Source organism: Dipodomys merriami, unplaced genomic scaffold, assembly GCF_024711535.1.
Source record: "Dipodomys merriami isolate MVZ:Mamm:240054 unplaced genomic scaffold, mDipMer1.0.p SCAF_44, whole genome shotgun sequence".
NCBI lineage: Eukaryota > Metazoa > Chordata > Mammalia > Rodentia > Heteromyidae > Dipodomys > Dipodomys merriami.
The window spans coordinates 1,541,689-1,560,481 of NW_027206002.1; the positions used below are offsets into that span (position 1 = coordinate 1,541,689).

Below are 18,793 nucleotides of genomic sequence, written 5' to 3' on the forward strand. Positions count from 1 at the left end.
TTTTTTTTCCAGTCGTGGGACCTGAACTCTGGGCCTGGGTGCTGTCCCTGAGCTCTTCAGCTCAAGGCTACTGCTCTACTACTTGAGCCACAGTACCACTTCCAGCTTTTCCTGCTTATATAGTGCCGAGGAATTGAGCCCAGGACCTCATGCATGCAAGGCAAGCACTTTACCACTGAGCCACCTTCCCAGCCCCTATATATATATATATATATATATATATATATTTTTTTTTTTTTTTTTTGTGGGTTCGGTCGTGGGGCCTGAACTCTGGGCCTGGGCGCTGTCCTTCAGCTCTTCAGCTCAAGGCTAGTGCTCTACCACTTGAGCCACAGTGTCACTTCCGGCTTTTTTCTTTTTGCTTATGTGGTGCTGAGGAATCGAACCCAGGGTCTCAGGCATGCAAGGCAAGCGCTCTACCACTGAGCCACCTTCCCAGCCCCCCTATATATATTTTTAAAGATAACTTTTGGGGGCTGGGTAGGGTGGCTCATATCTGTAATCCCAATACTTGGAAGAGAGGATTGTCATTTAAAATCTAGCCAAGGGCTGGGAATATGGCTTAGTGGCAGCATGCATGAAGCCCTTGAGCAAAAAGAAGCTTAGGAACAGTGCCCAGGCCCTGAGTTCAAGCCCCAGGACTGGCAAAAAAAAAAAAAATCTAGCCAAGGGAAAAAATCAGCGAGACTTTTGATCTCAAAGAATAAGCTAGGTATGATGGTGCAATGGTGTCTATCACTCTACTATGAAGGGATCTGAAGTAGGAATATCTAGTTTGATGCCAGCCTCAGATGAAAGCACAAGACCCTTTCTGAAAAATGTGGAAGTGGCTCAAGCGATAGAGTGTCTGCCTAGCAAGTATAAGACCTTGAGTTCAAACCCTAGGACTGTAAAAAAAATAATAAACCTTTCCTTTTGGTGGAAATGATATGAAGTATACCCATGTTTAGTAGACTAAAGTGTTCCTAAAGGGTCAATTATCTGGTTTTGAAGAAAAACGTCTTAACCACCTTTCTATTATCTGTTGAGAAGTTCATTTGTCGAAAGCATTTCAAGAATATCAGGTCCTGCTAGGTTTCAGTGGATAATGCCTATAATCTTCATTATTCTGAAAGACTGTGGTTCACAACCAGCCTGGACAGAAAAATCTTTAAGACTCCTCCAATTTGTGTATGTGTGTGCACATGCTTTCATGTGAGTACGCGTTCATCTGTGTTTGTAGTAAGGTTTGCACTCAGGACCTTGTGCTCTTGCTTGGCTTTTTGCCATCAAAGTTGGCACTCTACCACCTGAGCCATACCACCACTTCCAGCTTTTTGATGGTTAATTAGAGATAACCAATTTTGTGTGCTTGGGCTGATTTTTGAGCTGCAATTCTCAGCTCTCAGTCTCCTGAGTATCTAGGATTACAGATATGAGCCACCAGTGCTCAGTGATTCTTCTCCAAGTGACTAGCAAAATGTTGGTCTGAAAAAAGTTGCTCAAGTGGCAGAATTCCAGCTCTGAGCAAAAAAAAAAAAAAAAGTGAGCAAGAAAGCTGAGCACGAAAGAGGTCCATGGGCTGGGAAGGTGGCTCAGTGGTAGAGTGCTTGCCTTGCATGCATGAGGCCCTGGGTTCGGTTCCTCAGTACCACATTAGCAGAAAAAGCTGGAAGTGGGGCTGTGGCTCAAGTGGTAGAACACTAGCCTTGAGCTGAAGAGCTGAGGGACAGTGCCCAGATCCAGAGTTCAGATCCCACAACTGGCAAAAAAAAAAAAAAAAGAAATAGAGGTCCTGAGTTCAAACCCCAGTACTGTCACACACACACACACACACACACACACACACACACACACACACACACACACACACACACACACACACACACACACACACACACACACACACACACACACACACACACACACACACACACACACACATTACCCAGTCTTGTGTTTTTTTGCTCTACAAAACCTCCTTAATGAAAGCTTTTTTTCTGGATGATGTCACTCAACCTTTTCTAAATGTGGCTTTTGTCTTGTCAGAAGCTCCTGATGCTTCCAAAGAGCTTGGGCTACCTCTTTACTTGTTGTTGCTGCTCCTGCTCCTGCCTGTAGCTACAGAGATTGGTTCCATCCTCCATCCCTGGAAAATACCTTGTTGGTCACTTTCCTCTGAGAGCTTGCATTGCTGGTGTTCAAGTGTCAAACTGGACTCATCTGTGATATATTTAGATTTTGAACTCACATTGCATTTGAACACTACATGTCAATAAGGAATAGATGGTCCTCCTTTGGTGGCAAAGCAACGCATGGGCACAGTGCCACATGAACTTGAGACTTGGTCATTACATTGGCCTTTATCAAATTACAAATACTATTCTTCCCCCGCCCTTGGTGCCAGGGAGGGTCAAGGATCAAACGTAGGGTCTCTCAAACGTTAGGCAAACGCTCTTCTATTGAGCTATCCTCAGCCCTCTGGATGTCTCTTTAATGTGGAAACCTGAAAAATCATTGCCTTTGAAGGTTGGAACAAGAAGCAAGGAAATGTTCACTCCTGAGACAAGTAACCGTATTTCAGCTGAAGGTAATGCAGCATAGGATATATTGCATACTGATGAATCTGCTAATTAAAATGAAAAAAAAAAGATGAAAAATTCTGTAAGTTGAAGTTGAACGAAATGGCAGCTGCTGCTCTGGCAGGATGGCTGCCTGATGAGACATAGGACAGGCCAGAGCAAGAGCAGAGCTGAAGAACAGGGAGTCACCTTTCTGGTGTCAGCTGACCAGATCAACAAGCAGGACTTGAGAGTGCAGTTGGAATGTCAGCTGCTAGAGGTGGAAGAAGGCCCAGGCTGGGGCTGGTTGAGAAGAGGGTGGAGCTGGCGGATAAAGAGACTAGGTGTGAGTCATGCCAGGAAAATTATTGGTGATCAAGGGGCTTAGATGAAGGTGTTAAATCTGATCATAGCAGCCTACGTGGTCTGGGGAAGGCTGTGTAAAGTTCACCAAGGATTTGAGGATTATGAAGAAGGAAAGGGCAGGGACTTGCTAGTGATACTGCAGGCCAAAGGCATAAGAGAATGGGCCTGAATAAGGGCATAAGAGTTGGGCTTTGGGGAAGAACTCTGGATGAGATCATGGTGCTACTATGGCAGCAGACAGTTGGAGAGGGTGTGGTAAAGACCTTACTTAGGCTGTCAGCCAACTTGGAGTTAGTGAACTACGATGGTAGTTTTTAACATCCCAGAGTATTATGGTTGGCCAAATGCTTCAGTAAAAACAGCAAGAGACTAAACTGTGCTCCTTTTTGGGGGGGCTTTCATTGAGTTTAAACCCAGGGCCTTGCACTTGCAAGGCAGTTGCTCCACCACTTGAGCTACGCTCTCAACTTTTTTAGTTTTTTTTTTTTTGACATTGTTTTTCACACTTTGTTCAGTCCAGCCACAAACCACAATCCTCCTATAGACGCTTAGTTTCCATATTGTGCTAGAGGTCTCACTTTTGTTTGGATTGGCCTTGAATACTGAGCTACCAGAGCTCTACCTTCTGAGCAGCTGAGATTATAGTTCTGAGTCACTGTACTTGACTTAACCTAGCAATTTTTTAAAATATTTTTATTTTTATTATTTAAGAGTCCTAGCAAATGCTGGTGTGTGTGTGTGTGTGTGTGTGTGTGTGTGTGTGTGTGTGTGTGTGTGTGTGTGTGTGTGTGTGTGTGTGTGTGTGTGTGTTAAATCTAGAAGTAAGGGCCTCTGCTTTCACTTGACTTTCTTGCTCAAGGCTGGCGCTTTACCACTTGGGCTATGCTTCCAATCCATGGACTCTTTTGCTTAGTGGGCTTCAAACTTGGATCCTCAGATCTCAGTCTTTCGAGCAGCTAAGATTACAGGTGTGAGCCATCAGCACCACTGAACAAAAAAAAAGCTAGTTTAACATTTAATGAGTCTGGTATACAAGAAGCCTGAGCTGAAAGAGAAGCAGTGGTGGTGGAGGAGACAATTGTAAAAGTTGGGCTTTGGCAAGTTGTGTAAACTTGAACCACTTCCTCAACTTCATCAGGTCTTGGTTGTCTCACTTTTTTTTTTTTTTTTTGGTTGGTCATGGGGCCTGAACTCAGGGCCTGGGCACTGTCCCTCAGCTCTTCAGCTCAAGGCTAGTGCTTTACCACTTGAGCTACAGCACTACTTCCAGCTTTTTTTTTGCTTATGTGGTGCTGAGGAATCGAACCCAGGGTCTCATACATGCAAGGCAAGCACTCTACCACTGAGCCACCTTCCAAGCCCATCTTATTTATTAAATAGGAAAATGCCACTTTCTTTGCTTTTTGTTTTTTTTTGTCGGTCGTGGGGCTTGAACTCTGGGCCTGGGCGCTGTCCCTCAGCTCTTCAGCTCAAGGCAAGCGCTGTACCACTTGAGCTACAGCGCCACTTCCGGTTTTCTGGTGGTTTATTGGAGATAGGAGTCTCATGGTCTCTCTTGCCCGGGGTTGGCTTTGAACCGCGATCCTCAGATCTCAGCCTCCTGAGTAGCTAGGATTACAGGCGTGAGCCACCAGCGCCCGGCGAAAATGCCACTTTCTTGATTATGTGTACGTACATATTGGCCCTGGGACTTGAACTCAGGGTCTAGTTGCTGTAACTGGGCTTATTTTTTTTTTTTTTTTTTTTTGCCGGTCGTGGGGCCTGAACTCTGGGCCTGGGCGCTGTCCCTCAGCTCTTCAGCTCAAGACTAGCGCTCTACCACTTGAGCCACAGTGCCACTTCCGGCTTTTTCTGCATATGTGGTGCTGAGGAATCGAACCCAGGGCCTCATGCATGCAAGGCAAGCACTCTACCACTGAGCCACCTTCCCAGCCCTAACTGGGCTTCTTTGATCAAGGCTAGTACTCTACCACTTCAAGCCACAGCTCCACTTCCTGCTTTTCGATGGTTAATTGGACATGAGTCTTAATGGACTTTCTTGACTGGGCTGGCTTTGGACTGTTATCCTTGGATCTCAATCTCCTGAGTAGCTAGGATTACAGACATTAAAATAATAATAATTTAGAGTCACTGAATATATGTCTAGCAGGTATACTGGGAGTTAGAGACCTGGCACCTCTACTATGGAGGTACTGGAGTTTTAGAGTTTAAGAACGTTATTCTGACTATGGGCAATGAGCCACTCACTGTGAGAACGGAGGTCAGAAAGATACCATTCCCTAATGGTGGCTTCTTCATGACACAAAGCATTGCAGAAACCTCTTGGGAGGGAGGACATGATTCTGATGGACACCTGGCAGTGAGGATTAAGAGTTCCCAAGGGACTGGGAACTTTTTGTTTCTGGGCAGCTTGTGAACCCTGTGCATTTAAACGGTTCATATTTGTACCAGCAAAAAAACAATCTAACAATTTCCTGCTTCTAAAATTCTCAACATACTTTCTGAATGAACAGCATTCTGGAAACTTTATTGTTTCAACAACTAGGACTCTTGGAACTCTTACCACTTTAGATTCTTCAGAATTCTCAAGTGACTTTTTCTGACTTCATTTATTTAAATACCCCAGAATAGCCCCGTGGGCTATAAGTTTGATGATCCAGGAAACTATTTATAGCAGGATGAGTACTCTGTGCCTGATGTTAGTTACATTTTATTTTGAGAAGGACAAATCATTAAAAAAGATTGATAGGGCTGGTGGTATTTGAAATGGAAAGTAGTGCCAAAGACAACAGGGCGGGTGAGATATGAAGCTGGGACATAAAAAGATGTACCATTTGCCAAATTAGCCAAAGGCTAAGGATGCCTTCCAAGAGAGGAAGTCTAAAATCTGAGGATCACAGTTTGAAGTCAGCCCAGGCAGGAGATTCTGTGAGACTCTTATCTCCATTTAACTACCAAAAGGCTATTGGTGGAGTTGTGGCTCAAGTGGTTGAGTTCCAGCCTTGAGTGAAAAAACTAAGGGACAGAGCCCAGGCCCTGAGTTCAAGCCCCAGGATTGGCACAAAAAAAGATTAGCTTCTTTATTTCTTGATATGGGGCTTATGTTACCTAGGGTAGCCTTGAATTCTTGGGATCAAGGAATCCCTTTGCCTTAGCATCCCAAAGAGTTGAGACTGCAGGCATGTTACATCATGCCAGTTTTGACTTTTTTTCTACTTTTAAAAATCTGTGGGAGGCAGGCACTGGTAGCTCACACCTGTAATCCTAGCTACTCAGGAGGCTGAGATCTGAGGATCGCAGTTCAAAGCCAGCCTAGGCAGAAAAGACCAAGAGACTGTTATCTCCAATTAACCAGGAAGTGGAGCTGTGGCTCAAAGTGGTACAGAACTAGCCTTGAGCAAAAAACCTCAGGGACAGTACCCAGATGTTGAGTTCAAGCCCTGTGACTGACGGAAAACAACAACAACAAAAACAAAAAGTGTGTGAAAATATACTTAACATAAGTTTACTATTTTAATCACTTTAAAAATTATAAACCAGCCAAGTTTGGTGGCATAAACCTGTAATCCAGGCTGCTTAGGAGGCAGAGGCAAGAGGATCACAAGTTTGAGAACAGCTTGGGAAAGTTAATGAAGACCCTACCTCAAAAACAAAATATATTATGTAGACTTGCCCCACCATTTACTTCCTATTTGGGGGTTTGTCCCTGCCCTGTCTTCTTTTTTATATTGAAATTTTAGAATATTCATAAAATATGACATTAAAAAATAAATATTTCTTCCTTAAAAAAACCCAAAAAACAAAATATAGCTGGGCATTGGTGGCTCATGCCTATAATCCCTGCTACTCAGAGGCTGAGATCTGAGAATACAGGTTCAAAGCCTGCCTGGGAAGAAAAGTCCATGAGACTCATCTTCAATTAACTACCAAAATCTAGAAGTGAAGTTGTGGTAGAATGCCAGCCTTGAGCCAAAAAAGCTTAGGGATAGTGCCTATGCTCTGAGTTCAAGCCCCAGGACCAGCAAAAACAAAAATCAAAACAAAATACAAACACAAGGTCATGTACCCAGTTCAAGTCTTTGTCTTAGACAAAAAAAAAAAAAAAAAAGAAAGAAAGAAAGAAAGGAAGGAAGGAAGGAAGGAAGAAAGAATGAAACCCCACAAGGGCTGGGGGCATAGTTCAACTGGTAGAGCACTTGCCTACCACGTGTGAGGCCCAGCGTTCAGTTGTGAGTACTGTGCTTTTTTTTTTTTTAAACAGATCAGTGTCATGGAGTGTATATTCACATGATTGTGCAACCTTTACCACTAACTATCCTCAATATTGTTTCATTGTACCTAATAGAAATTTTGTATGCCTTTTTTTTCTTCCTTTTCTTTTTGGTTTGAGATGGGGACTCAAACTTGGTATCTGACACTTTCACTCACTGGCTAGCACTCTACAACTGAGCCACACCGCCAACCTCTGTTGGCCCTAATAGTACCTCCCCATTCCATTTCACCCACAAGTCAGTGTTAAGCAGTAATTTGGCTTTTCTGTCTCTATGTGTTTGCCTATTGTAGGTGCCTTATTTAAGTGGAATCATAAAAAGTTTGTCCAGTTCTAGTTGGCTTTTTACTTAGAATAATGTTTCAATAATCATCCATCTTTAGCCAGGCACTGGTGGCTTAAGCCTGTAATCCTGGTTACTCAGGAGGGTGAGATCTGAGAATTGCAATTGAAAGCAAGCCCCAGCAGCAAAGTCCATGAGACTCTTAGCTCCAATTAATCGCAGAAAAAGCCAGAAATGGCACTATGGCTCAAGTGGTAGAGTGCTAGTCTTGAGCAAAAGAGCTCAGGGACAATGCCCAGGCCCTGAGTTCAAGCCCCAGGAATAGATCTCCTATTCACTCCTGAAAAAAAAAAAAATCATCCAGCTTTTAGCGTACATCAGAAAAAGCCATCTTTTTAAGGCTGTACAGTATTTTGTGATAGGTCTTTATCACATTAAAAAAATCCATTGTAGGGCTGGGAAGGTGGCTCAGTGGTAGAGCGCTTTCCGTGCACGCATGAGGCCCTGGGTTCGATTCCTCAGCAACACATAAGCAAAAAGAAAAAAAGCCAGAAGTGGTGCTGTGGCTCAAGTGGTAGAGCGCTAGCCTTGAGCTGAAGAGCTGTGGGACAGGACCCAGGCCCAGAGTTCAGGCCCCATGACCGGACCCCCAAAAAAATAAAATAAAATAAAAATCCAATGTAGCCGGGGGCCAGAGTCTCATGCCTGTAATCCTAGCTACTCAGAAGGCTGAGATCTGAGGATTGTGGTTCAAAGCCAGCCTGTGCAGGAAGGTCTGTGGGACTCTTATCTCCAATAAACCAGCAAAAAAGTGGAAGTAGCACAGTGGATCAAATGGTAGATTGCTTGCCTTGAGCTGAAACACTGAGGGACAGCTCCCAGGCCGAGTTCAAGCCTTAAGACTGACACACACAAAAAAATCCATTATGAAATATAAAGTGTTCCTAGCTTCTGACTACTATGCATAAGCTGCTATGAGCATGGATGTACAACTATCTATTCATCTTTGTTTTCTGTTTTTCCATAGGCTTTTCATTTTGTCTCCACTCCTTTACTCCATTTATCTCTTTCCATATACCACCCGGTATCTTCTTTAAAGGGAAAATAGGTTTGCAAGCTAGGTGTTGGTAGCTCAAACTTGTAATCTTCTCAAGAGGCTGAGATCTTATGATAGAGGTTCGAAGCCAGCTCAGGCAGTAAAATCCATGAGACTTTTTTTTTAACCAGTCCTGCGGGCTTTAACTCAGCCTGGGCACTGTCCCCGAGCTTCTTTTGCTCAAGGATAGCACTCTTATCACTTGAGCCACAGCACCACTTCTAGCCTTTTCTGTGTATGTGGTACTGAGGAGTCAAACTCAGGGCTTCATGCAAGCTAGGCAAGCTCTCCACCATTAAGCCCCTGTGAGACTCTTATCTCCAATTAACAACCAAAAAGCTGGAAATGGAGCTGTGGCTCAAGTAGTAGAGTGCTAGCCTTGAGCATAAAAGCTCAGGGCTAGCACCTAGGGCCCGAATTCAAGCCCCAGGACTGGCACAAACATGCATGCACGCATGGCACGCTCTCCCCCCTCCTCCCATACACAAAGAGAAAGAAAATAGGTTTGTAATAGCCAAAAGGTGAAAACCGTGTGGCAATATAGATATTTAAAAGCAAACCACCTATGTTTTAGTAGTACTGCTAGAGATTGAAATGCCTCCTTTACGGGGAGTGAGGTGTCAGGATAATGTGCTTTATTCTTTGCTTACTTTTTGAATGTTTAAAGGCATTGCTCTAGTCCTATCTTCAACTCAGTCTGTTTTACAGCAACACAAAACTTTTTGTAGTCTTGAAACCATACTAGTTCTCTATTGCTGATTTTTCCAGCTTGAGCATTTTTTTCTTTTTGGGAAATCTTCCCAGTATCTATCATTCTGTACATATGTACATAGCCACCCTGTACTAGGTAAACCCCCTCCCATATTTTATTTTATTTTTTGTCAGTTGTGGGGCTTGAACTCTGGGCCTGGGTGTTGTCCCTCAGCATTTCAGCTCAAGGCTAGCGCTATACCACTTGGGCTACAGAGCCACTTCTGAGTGGTTTAATGGAGATCAGAGTCTCACTGACTATCCTGCCCAGGCTGCCTTTGAACTGTGATCCTCAGGTCTCAGCCTCCTTAGTAGCTAGGATTACAGGCATGAGCCACTGGTGCCTGGCTATCCCCTCCCTTAATATATGGGTAATATAGGTTTTGTAGAATTGAAATTTATATGCTGTTGAATTCTCTCTTTCAGTGGTACTAGGGTTTGAACTCAGGGCCTTGCACTTGCTGGCTAGGTGCTCTATCACTGGTGCCTTACTCCCCGCCCTTTTTTGCTTAAATTTTTTCGGTATGATTTGCCTACCTATGCCTCCCAGTAATTGGGATTATAGACAGGCACCATCACTCCTAGCTTGTTTATTTATGCCAACTGGAGCTTGAACTCAGGGCCTGGGCACTGGTCCCTGAACTTCTTTTGTTCAAGGCTAAGCACTACTACTTGAGCCACAGTGCGACTTCTGGCTTTTTCTGTTTATATGGTACTGAGGACTCAAACGCAGAACTTCATGCATGCTAGGCAAGCACTCTACCACTGAGCCACATTCCCATCCCTGTTTATTGAGATGGAAGGTGTGGAGAACTTTATGTTAGGGTTAGGCCTGACCCTTGATCCTTTTAATCTGTTTCCCTAGTAGCTAGGATTACAGCCGAGATCTAACCCACCTGGTCCCCTGCTGGGGATTCTTAAAATACACCAAAATTAATTATTTACAATTAAATATTCACAATAATGAAAACACATTACTGGAGACTTGGGGGATTCAAATTCTTCTTAAGTCGCTATAGGTAACCGATCATAAATGTTATACAGAATTGCTCCCAGAAAACACGTTGGCCTCCCCTTTCCACCTACTAAAGTCTCAACGGTTTCCTGCTCTTCCAGGATCAGGTGTGAGAGGGCCTTGAAGTTTAAGGTTCATTAGCTTCATGTAAACTTGTCATCCATCTGGCAGAACATAAGTGGCCCCTGGCAACCAGCTGGGGGCCTAGCACAGGGCTTGGAATGTGTTTGGGACTGGTTAAGTCTGACACGTGGTTTTCACCAGGGTGGGAGGCAGGCTGAGAGAAAGAAAACTGAGGTGAGGTGATTAGGATTGGATTCCTTCCTTTCGCTGGTGAGGGCGCTCCTCGACAGTGGCAAAGATCCGCTTTTAAAGGCCATGTTCAAAGCGGAATTCTCTCCACCCCCCCCCCCCCCCCGTCTCTTGTCCCTCCCAAACCATGGCCGGTTCCCCTAACCTCCTAATAACTTATCCCGATGACCTGAGAATGGATCTGGCAGAATTTGAAGATTAAACCGTGTCTCTTTCTTGGGGGGAGTGGGGCGGGGAACTCAACACAAGGGTGAGGGGAGTGGCGGAGACGGCATCACCTTAAGTTTCTCGGCGATTAAACACAGAAGTAGGCCAACAGCGCCCCTTCAGCGCCCTCCCGCTGGCTCTCCGTCTTCTCTTCCGGAAAGGGAGGTGCTTGGTGTGTGAGCGCCGCCGGGAACTGGTGCGCAGGCTCAATCAGGCCGCTTCTCTTTCAGCCATCTTCCACCTTCCCAGGTTTCCGGTGCCAGGACGTGACGCAAGCGCTTGCGTAATGAAGGCGCGCGGGAGATGGGCGGGGGGGGGGGGAAAGAGGGTGGGGAGGAGGCGGGCGGGGGGAGAGGCAGGCTCCGAAAGAAAAAGCTGCTGAGGCGCCGGGATCTCGCGAGAACATTCTGTTCCTGCGCAGTTCTCGCGCGCTGCAGCTCTGGATTCCCGTCGCAACGAGATCTTTCGAGATCTTCTCCGCCCCCGCGGCCGGCGCCTGCTGTGTGGCGGCTGAGCCGGTGCCGGAGAGCCGGCCTGAGGGTGCCCTAGGGTCGCGGCGTTTCCTTCCAAGGACTTACAGGCGGCTCGCGTGTGGACAACCCGCAGGTTTCCCCCGTTCGCTCCGGCCTTTGCAGCTCTCGCGGCCCGTTCTCAGCGCGCCCAGTCAGCCCCGCCGGGGTCCGCGTCCTGTTCTTCAGCGGCCGGACCCGGGCCTGAGCCCGAGTAAATAACCGGCGCCATGTCGGTGGTGGGCATAGACCTGGGTTTCCAGAGTTGCTACGTGGCCGTGGCCCGTGCCGGGGGCATCGAGACGATTGCTAATGAATATAGCGACCGCTGCACGCCGTAAGTGTGGGCCGGGCCGGCCGCGTGCACTGGGGTTGGGGAGGTGGCGGCTCGCTCCGTTCGGCTTGGGGAATGCAGGCCCGGGGAGAGGCGGGGGGGGGGGGGTCGGGTCACCTGGTTCTAAACCCAGAACCCAGGTGGTAAGAGATCCGCACCGTCCCCTTCGGGGTACTCCAAGCGGCCCACCCGCCTTTGAGTGCCTGTCGACCCCAGGTGCGGGGCCTTTTCCCGTGGGCCAGAGGAAGATTTCATTTCCTATTTTTTTTGGGGGGGGGAGGGAACCAATACTCAATTAGCGGAGAGAGGGCATGGATCAGAAATGGAAGGGAGGCAGGCCCTGGATGGAGGATGGACTAGGAGTCTTTTTTTTTTTTTTTTTGGTAATAAAAGGGTGGAGTGTAGGCCCCAAAAGGCATGCTGACCATTTTTGAATACCCATCCTAAGGCTCGGACCCTAACACACAGCAGGTGCTTAATGAGAGTTCTTAACTTGAATGGGTTCTGAGGACTGCGGACTGGCGAGGCCATCTCCAGAGTCCCACGTGAGTGGGGGCGGGGCAGCACCTCGAAGAGGGGGGGCAGGGAGCTGAAGCCTTGGGGTCAGGCTCCGAATACACCCATCCGCTATCTCTAGCCAGGTAGGGTAGCATGGATTGATAAAAGACAGAGATTTAATAAAATGGACACTTGGTAGTTAGTTGTTTTGTTTTTTGTTGTTTTTTTTTTTTTTGAGGCAGAAGCTATGTAGCTTAGGCTGGCCTCGTTCTTCCTAGTGATCCTCCTGCCTCAGCCTCTGAGTTTTTTTTTCCCCTCCCCCCAACCCCCTTCCCTGGTGTTGCTGGAGATGAGTATTGGGTCTTGTGTAGGCTTAGGCGAGCGCTGTAACACAAAAGTTGCAGCTCCAGACCTTTTAATGCTATCCTTGTCGACACTTCTCGGCTTTCCCTCACCTCATTTCATGATTTTTAGCTGTGTTGGGGTATTCTCTGCCCAATCTGTGTGAACTATCCCTTAGTAGTGTTGCATTTTGAAGATAATACGGGGGGGGGGAGTGGGAGGTGGTTGGTCAAGATTATTAGAGTCAAGGGCTTAGTTTGACTTATACAATTTAGCAGTGGTGATGGTACCGGTACAGACAGAGCTCCAAAAATGGTGACTCACTCAGGTCTTGCCTTCATTAGGGTAAAAAGCATGTCTTTGAGTACATGTAGATAATGTTGTCTGTGCTGCTTTTTTTCTTTTCTTTTTTTCTCCTCCTCAAAGGCCAGGTAACTTTGTAGCCTAGAGTACCCTTGAACTTTGAATCATCCTGCCTGTCTTCCAAGTGTGGGGATTACAGGCCTCTGCCACTCCTTCCCCTGAACCATGTAGATAATTTATAATCTGTTGCCTTCTATTTAGAAACAATTCGGTAAGAAACTCCCATGATACTTATTTCCAGGTTCTCAAATGTGGCTTTTCAAGGTTCTAAATCCTGAGCCAGAGGCCCATCCTTTCATCCTGAGTTTTTTTTTCCTTTTTTGCACCAGTCATGGGGCTTGACACTCAGGGCCTGAGGTATTGGTCCATGAGCTTTTGTGCTCAAGGATAGTGCTCTGCTCCACTGTGGGCTTTTTCCCGGTTAATTGGAGGTTTGAATCACAAGAATCTCAGAAGTATCTGCCTGGGCTGTTTTTTTTTTTTTTTTTTTTTTTTTTGGTCGGTTGTGGGGTTTGAACTCTGGTCTTGGGCGCTGTCCCTTAGCTCTTCAGCTCAAGGCTAGTGCTCTACCACTTGAGCTACAGCGCCACTTCCGGTTTTCTGGTGGTTTATTGGAGATAGGAGTCTCACAGTCTCTCCTGCCCGGGCTGGCTTTGAACCACGATCCTCAGATCTCAGCCTCCTGAGTAGCTAGGATTACAGGCGTGAGCCACCAGCGCCCAGCTTTGCCTGGGCTGTTTTTAAACTCTCAACTTTGTGAGTGGTTAGGATTCCATGTGTAAGCCAACAGTACTAAGTTCACCCTTAATTTTTTATCTTATCCTGGCAGGTTTCTAGCTGAACTAGATTGTTCTATATATCACTTTTTTTTATTACTTAAAAGATTCATTGTCTTTCCTCTTGTCAGATTTTATCCACACCCCCTTTGGCCTGCTCTTGGTGTTTCACCTGAAGTCTCATCCTTGAACTCTCAAGTTGATGTTTGATTCAGTCTTTGACCTGAGTTTGTTTTATAGTTTTCTTAACACTTCATTGAAGTACACTGTACTTCACCTATTTGGTCACCTATTTGAAGTGTACAGCTTGATAGGCTTTAGTGTAATCACACACTACAACCATCCCCACAATTTTAGGACATTTCACCCTCAAAAACTCAGTTAAGCTCTTTTCCACCTTATTTATAGTGTGTGTATGTCTGTGTCTGTATATGTATGTTATGTATGTGTGTGTTAGTCCTGGTTCTTGAACTAAGGTCTGGGCACTGTCCTTGAGTTTTGCTACACTGGAGCAGCAGCTCCACTTCTCTTTGGTGGTTAAAAGATAAGAGTCTCGTCCGGTGTCAGTGGCTCATGCTTGGAATTCTAGCTAAGGAGGCTGAGATCTGAGGATCATGGTTCAAAGTCAGTCCGGACATGAAAGTCAACAGAAAAGTGGAAGTGGCGCTGTGGCACTAGCGTTGAGCTGAAGAGCTGAGGGACAGCATCCAGGCCCAGAGTTCAAGCCCCATGACATACCAAAAAAAAAAGTCTCACATACTTTTCCTACGTGGGCAGGTTTTGAACTTCATTCCTCCAATCTCAGCCTCTTGTGTAGCTAGGATTACAGGCTGGATCGACAAGCGCCTAGCCCTTATTTATAACAATGGGTATTCCAATTTGTTTTTCCGGAGAAGTGTATTGTGTTCTGCTTCTAAAAAAGTATTAAAGATTTTTTTTTTTTGCTGCCATTTAACGGATAAAGGGTCTTACATAGAGCTAAAACAAAGGACCAAAACTTGAAAACAAATAACCCAGTTAATAAATGGGCAAGAGAATTAGATACAGTTCTCTGAAGAAGAAACTAGATGCAAGAAGTGTTCAGCATCCTTAACTGTATAGGAAATGTAAGTCAAAACTGCTAATCTAGGCAGTGGTGGCTCATGCCTGTAATTCTAACTACTCAGGAGACCAAGGTCTTAGAGGCTCTGTCCAATTGATTAGCGAAAAGACTGGATTGGAGGTGAAGTTTAAGTGGTAAAATGCCAGCCTTGAGTGAGAGGATCTGCTTCAAGCTCCAGTACTCAAAAATAAAAGTTAAGATTCCGTCTCACCTCAGTCAGAATGATTATCACTAAGAAAACAGCTGCTTGATGAGATGTAAACTAGTGTAAGTACTATAGAAACCAATATGGTGGTTTCTCAAAAAAATTAAAATCTGCCTTTATGACTGTGGCATATCACATTTGGGACATATAGCTGAAGGAGTGCAGATTAATGTACATTAAAGATACCTGCAGGCCTATTTATTGCGGCTTTGTTCACAGTAGCCAAACAGTTTAATTACCCAGGTGCCCAAGAACTGATGAGTGGATAAAGAAAAATAGAAGATATCTGGGGGGGGGGGGGCGGAGGGAGAGAGAGAGAGAGAATTTACTCAACTATAAAGACAAATGAAGGGTCTGAGAAGGTGGCTCAGTGGTAGAGTGCTTGCCTTGCATGCATGAGGCCCTGGGTTCGATTCCTCAGCACCACATAAGCAGAAAAAGTCGGAAGTGGGACTGAGGCTCAAGTGGTAGAGCGCTAGCCTTGAGCTGAAGAGCTGAGGGACAGCGCCCAGGCCTAGAGTTCAGGCCCCACGACCAGGGGGGGGAAAAAAAAGACAAATGAAATGTCATTTGGATGGAACCAGGAGATCCTATTGAGCAGGATAAGCCAAGCTCAAAACCCAAATATACTCATTTGCAGATTCTAGACTTTAAAGATATAGAGAACATAAAAATATAACTTGAATTGACTGAGACATGGGGTGGGGCAGGTGTTGGGGAGAGAATGATGGAGGGTAACTATCAAAATACAGTGTTGACAGGTACCAGTGGCTCACAAGTATAATCCTAGATACTCAGGAGGCTGAGATTTGAGGGTTGCAGTTCAAAGCCAGCCTGGCCAATAATTCTGTGAGACTCTTATCTCCAATTACCCGCCAGAAAACTGGAAGTAGCCTTGAGCTGAGGAGCTGAGGAACAGTGCCCAGGCCCAGAGTTCAAGCTCCATGACCAACATAAATAAATAAAAATACAGTTTTTTTTTTGTTTTTTGGGTTCGGTCGTGGGGCCTGAACTCGGGGCCTGGGCGCTGCCCCTCAGCTCTTCAGCTCAAGGCTAGTGCTCTACAACTTGAGCCACAGTGCCACTTCCAGCTTTTTTCTTTTTTTGCTTATGTGGTGCTGAGGAATCGAACCTAGGGCCTCAGGCATGCAAGGCAAGCACTCTACCACTGAGCCATCTTCCCAGCCCCATCCCTGAGATTCTTTTGCACAAGACTAGCATTCTACAACTTGAGCCATAGCCACACCACTTCCGGCTTTTTCTGTTTATTATACTGAGGAATAGAATCCAGGGCCTCATACATGGTAGGCAAGCACTCTACCAATAAGCCACACTTCTAGTCTTACATAGTGGTGTTTTTTTTTTTTTTGTCGGTCATGGGTCCTGAACTCTGTTGCTGGAACAAGAAGCCATCCTGGAAAGGTCATGCTCAATGTTGCTTCTTTTTTTTTTTTTTTTTTTTTACTCTGGGCTTGGGCACTGTCCCTGTGCTCTTCAGCTCAAGGTGAGTGCTCTACCACTTGAGCCACAGCGCCACTTCATTTTCTAGTGGCTTATTGGAGATAAGAGTCTCACGGACTTTTCTTGCCCAGGCTGGCTTTGAACTATGATCCTCAGATCTCAGCCTCCTGAGTAGCTAGGATTACAGGCGTGAGCTACCAACGTCCAGCTCTACATAGTGTTTTTATGAAGATATGAAAACTGTTGATCAATAGGGTATTGGGGATTGGGAAAAGGCAATGCTTGAGCTTTGTCTGACTTTATTATATATGCATGAATAAATTACCATGTTGATTCAATTGTACTGAGGAAAAAATAATAAAATATTCAAGATTAGCTAGGTGCTGGTGACTCAAGCCTGTAATTCTAGCTACTTAGGAGAGTGAGATCTGAGGGTCTCAGTTCCAAGCTACCCTGGCCAGGAAAGTCCATGAGACACTCATCTCCAATTAACTAGGAAAAAGCTGGAAGTGGAGCTGTGGTTCAACTGGTAGAGTGCTAGCTTTGAACAACAAACACCCAGTCTCTGAATTCAAGCCCCTAGAGTGGAACACACATTTTTTTTTTTCCAAGATGGTTACTAAACATTTTAGCACCGATTTCCTATTTGATCTTGTTTCTTTGGGTCTAAGTTTCTTTTCTATAAAAATAGTATAATTCCTGAGGAATTAAAGAAAGCCTGAACACAGTTCCTTGCTCTTTACCTGCCTAGAATTGGCCATGCTTTACTTCCAAAGGGGGCAGGACATATAAAGAGAATCCTAAGGATTGGATAGAACCATGTTCCTATCCATCCTTTTAGATTATTTTCATGTACAATAGTTTTACAGTGAGTTCCATTTGAAACTGAAGAAGTTGATTTCATATAAAAGAAGCTAGTCTTCTCATGGCAGTTAAATTTGCCTTAAAGACTAATAAGTGGTTTACCACATACTCTATAATTGTGATAAAAATACTATAAATTAATTACCTTCATGTTCCCCATAAATATGCAGGAATGCCATAAATTTAACTAAGTTCTTAACTAGATCTGGTAAAAGAAAAAAAAAGGGAGGGCAGAGAAGGTGGCTCAGTGAGTGGTAAAGTGCTTGCCTTGCATGCATAAGGCCCTGGGTTTGATTCCTCAGCACCACTTCCGGCAGAAAAAGCCAGAAGTGGCACTGTGGCTCAAGTGGTAGAGCGCTAGCCTTGAGCTGGAGAGCTGAGGGAATAGTGCCCAGGCCCAGAGTTCAAGCCTCACGACTGACCAAAAAAAAAAAAAAGGAAAATTTGGTTTTTGTGGAAGAATAGATTTGGATTTGGGTATGTGTGTGTGTTCTGGGGCTTGAATTCAGGATCTGGGTGATATCCCTGTGAGCTTTTGTGCTTCAACTAGCTGGCATTCTACCACTTTAGCCAAAGCTCCACTTCCAACTTTTTGCTGGTTAACTGTGGGATAAGAGTCTCATGGAGCCAGGCCTCAGTGGCTCAGGCCTATAATCCTAGCTACTCAGGAGGCTGAAATCTGAGGATTGGGATTCAGAGTCAGCCCGGAGAGGAAAGTCCGTGAGAGTCCTATCTCCAATAAAGCACCAGAAAACCAGAAGTGGTGTTGTGGCTCAAGTGGTAGAGCACTAGCCTTGAGCTGAAGAGCTGACAGTTCCCAGAGTTCAAGCCCCATGACCAACCCCCCCTCCAAAAAAAAAATCTCATGGACTTTTCTTCCCAGGCTGTGTTCAAATAAGATCTTTAGAGCTCAGCCTTTGAGCATCTAGAATTATAGGAGTAAGCAACTGGTAACCTGGCTGGATCTTGTTTTTATGCAGATTCTGATGTAGGTTTGCTTAAATATGAGAGTAGAAAGGAGATGCAGGTTGACTGGTGTCTATACCACAGGTCAAATTGTGCATGTAACATCTGGATTTAGTGGAGTCTTACCCAGAAGAGGTCCTTGCCTTTCCACCAAATCTAGGTTTTATTTTAGCTGATGTTGAATGCCAGCAGTATGGAGGTACATAGAACATAGCAAATGGAAATAGCCAGATGCTAAATGAAAGTACATTTATTACTAGTTAAAAAAAAACAAACTGGAGCCAGATGCTCTTGGCACATGACTGTAATCCTAGCTACTCAGGAGGCTCAGATCTTTGGATCGTGGTTCAAAGCCAGCCTGTACAGGAAATTCCATGAGACTTATCTCCAGTAAACCACCAGAAAACCAGAAGTGGTGCTGCGGCTCAAGTGGTAGAACGCTCTCCTTGAGCTGAAGAGCTCAGGGACAGTGCCTAGGCCCAGAGTTCAAGCCCCAAAACTGACAGGAAAAAAAAGTAGAAAAGTGCAGGATAT

At 45.2% G+C, this 18,793-nt stretch overlaps 2 protein-coding genes across 2 annotated transcripts in view; one reads left to right on the plus strand and one right to left on the minus strand.

The window, feature by feature from the left end:
* The window catches only part of Zcchc10 (zinc finger CCHC-type containing 10), a 41,395-nt gene extending 30,303 nt beyond the window's left edge, over positions 1-11,092 (minus strand). The window contains exon 1 of the mRNA XM_069993735.1: positions 10,911-11,092. The gene's annotated coding sequence lies outside the window, so the exon portion shown is untranslated. The remainder of the gene's footprint in view (positions 1-10,910) is intronic.
* A 231-nt stretch (positions 11,093-11,323) lies between these two features.
* Positions 11,324-18,793, plus strand: part of Hspa4 (heat shock protein family A (Hsp70) member 4) — a 49,029-nt gene continuing 41,559 nt past the window's right edge. Inside the window, exon 1 of the mRNA XM_069993738.1 lies at positions 11,324-11,685. Within this exon, the coding sequence (XP_069849839.1) occupies positions 11,579-11,685 (107 nt within the window). The 5' untranslated portion in view covers positions 11,324-11,578. The remainder of the gene's footprint in view (positions 11,686-18,793) is intronic.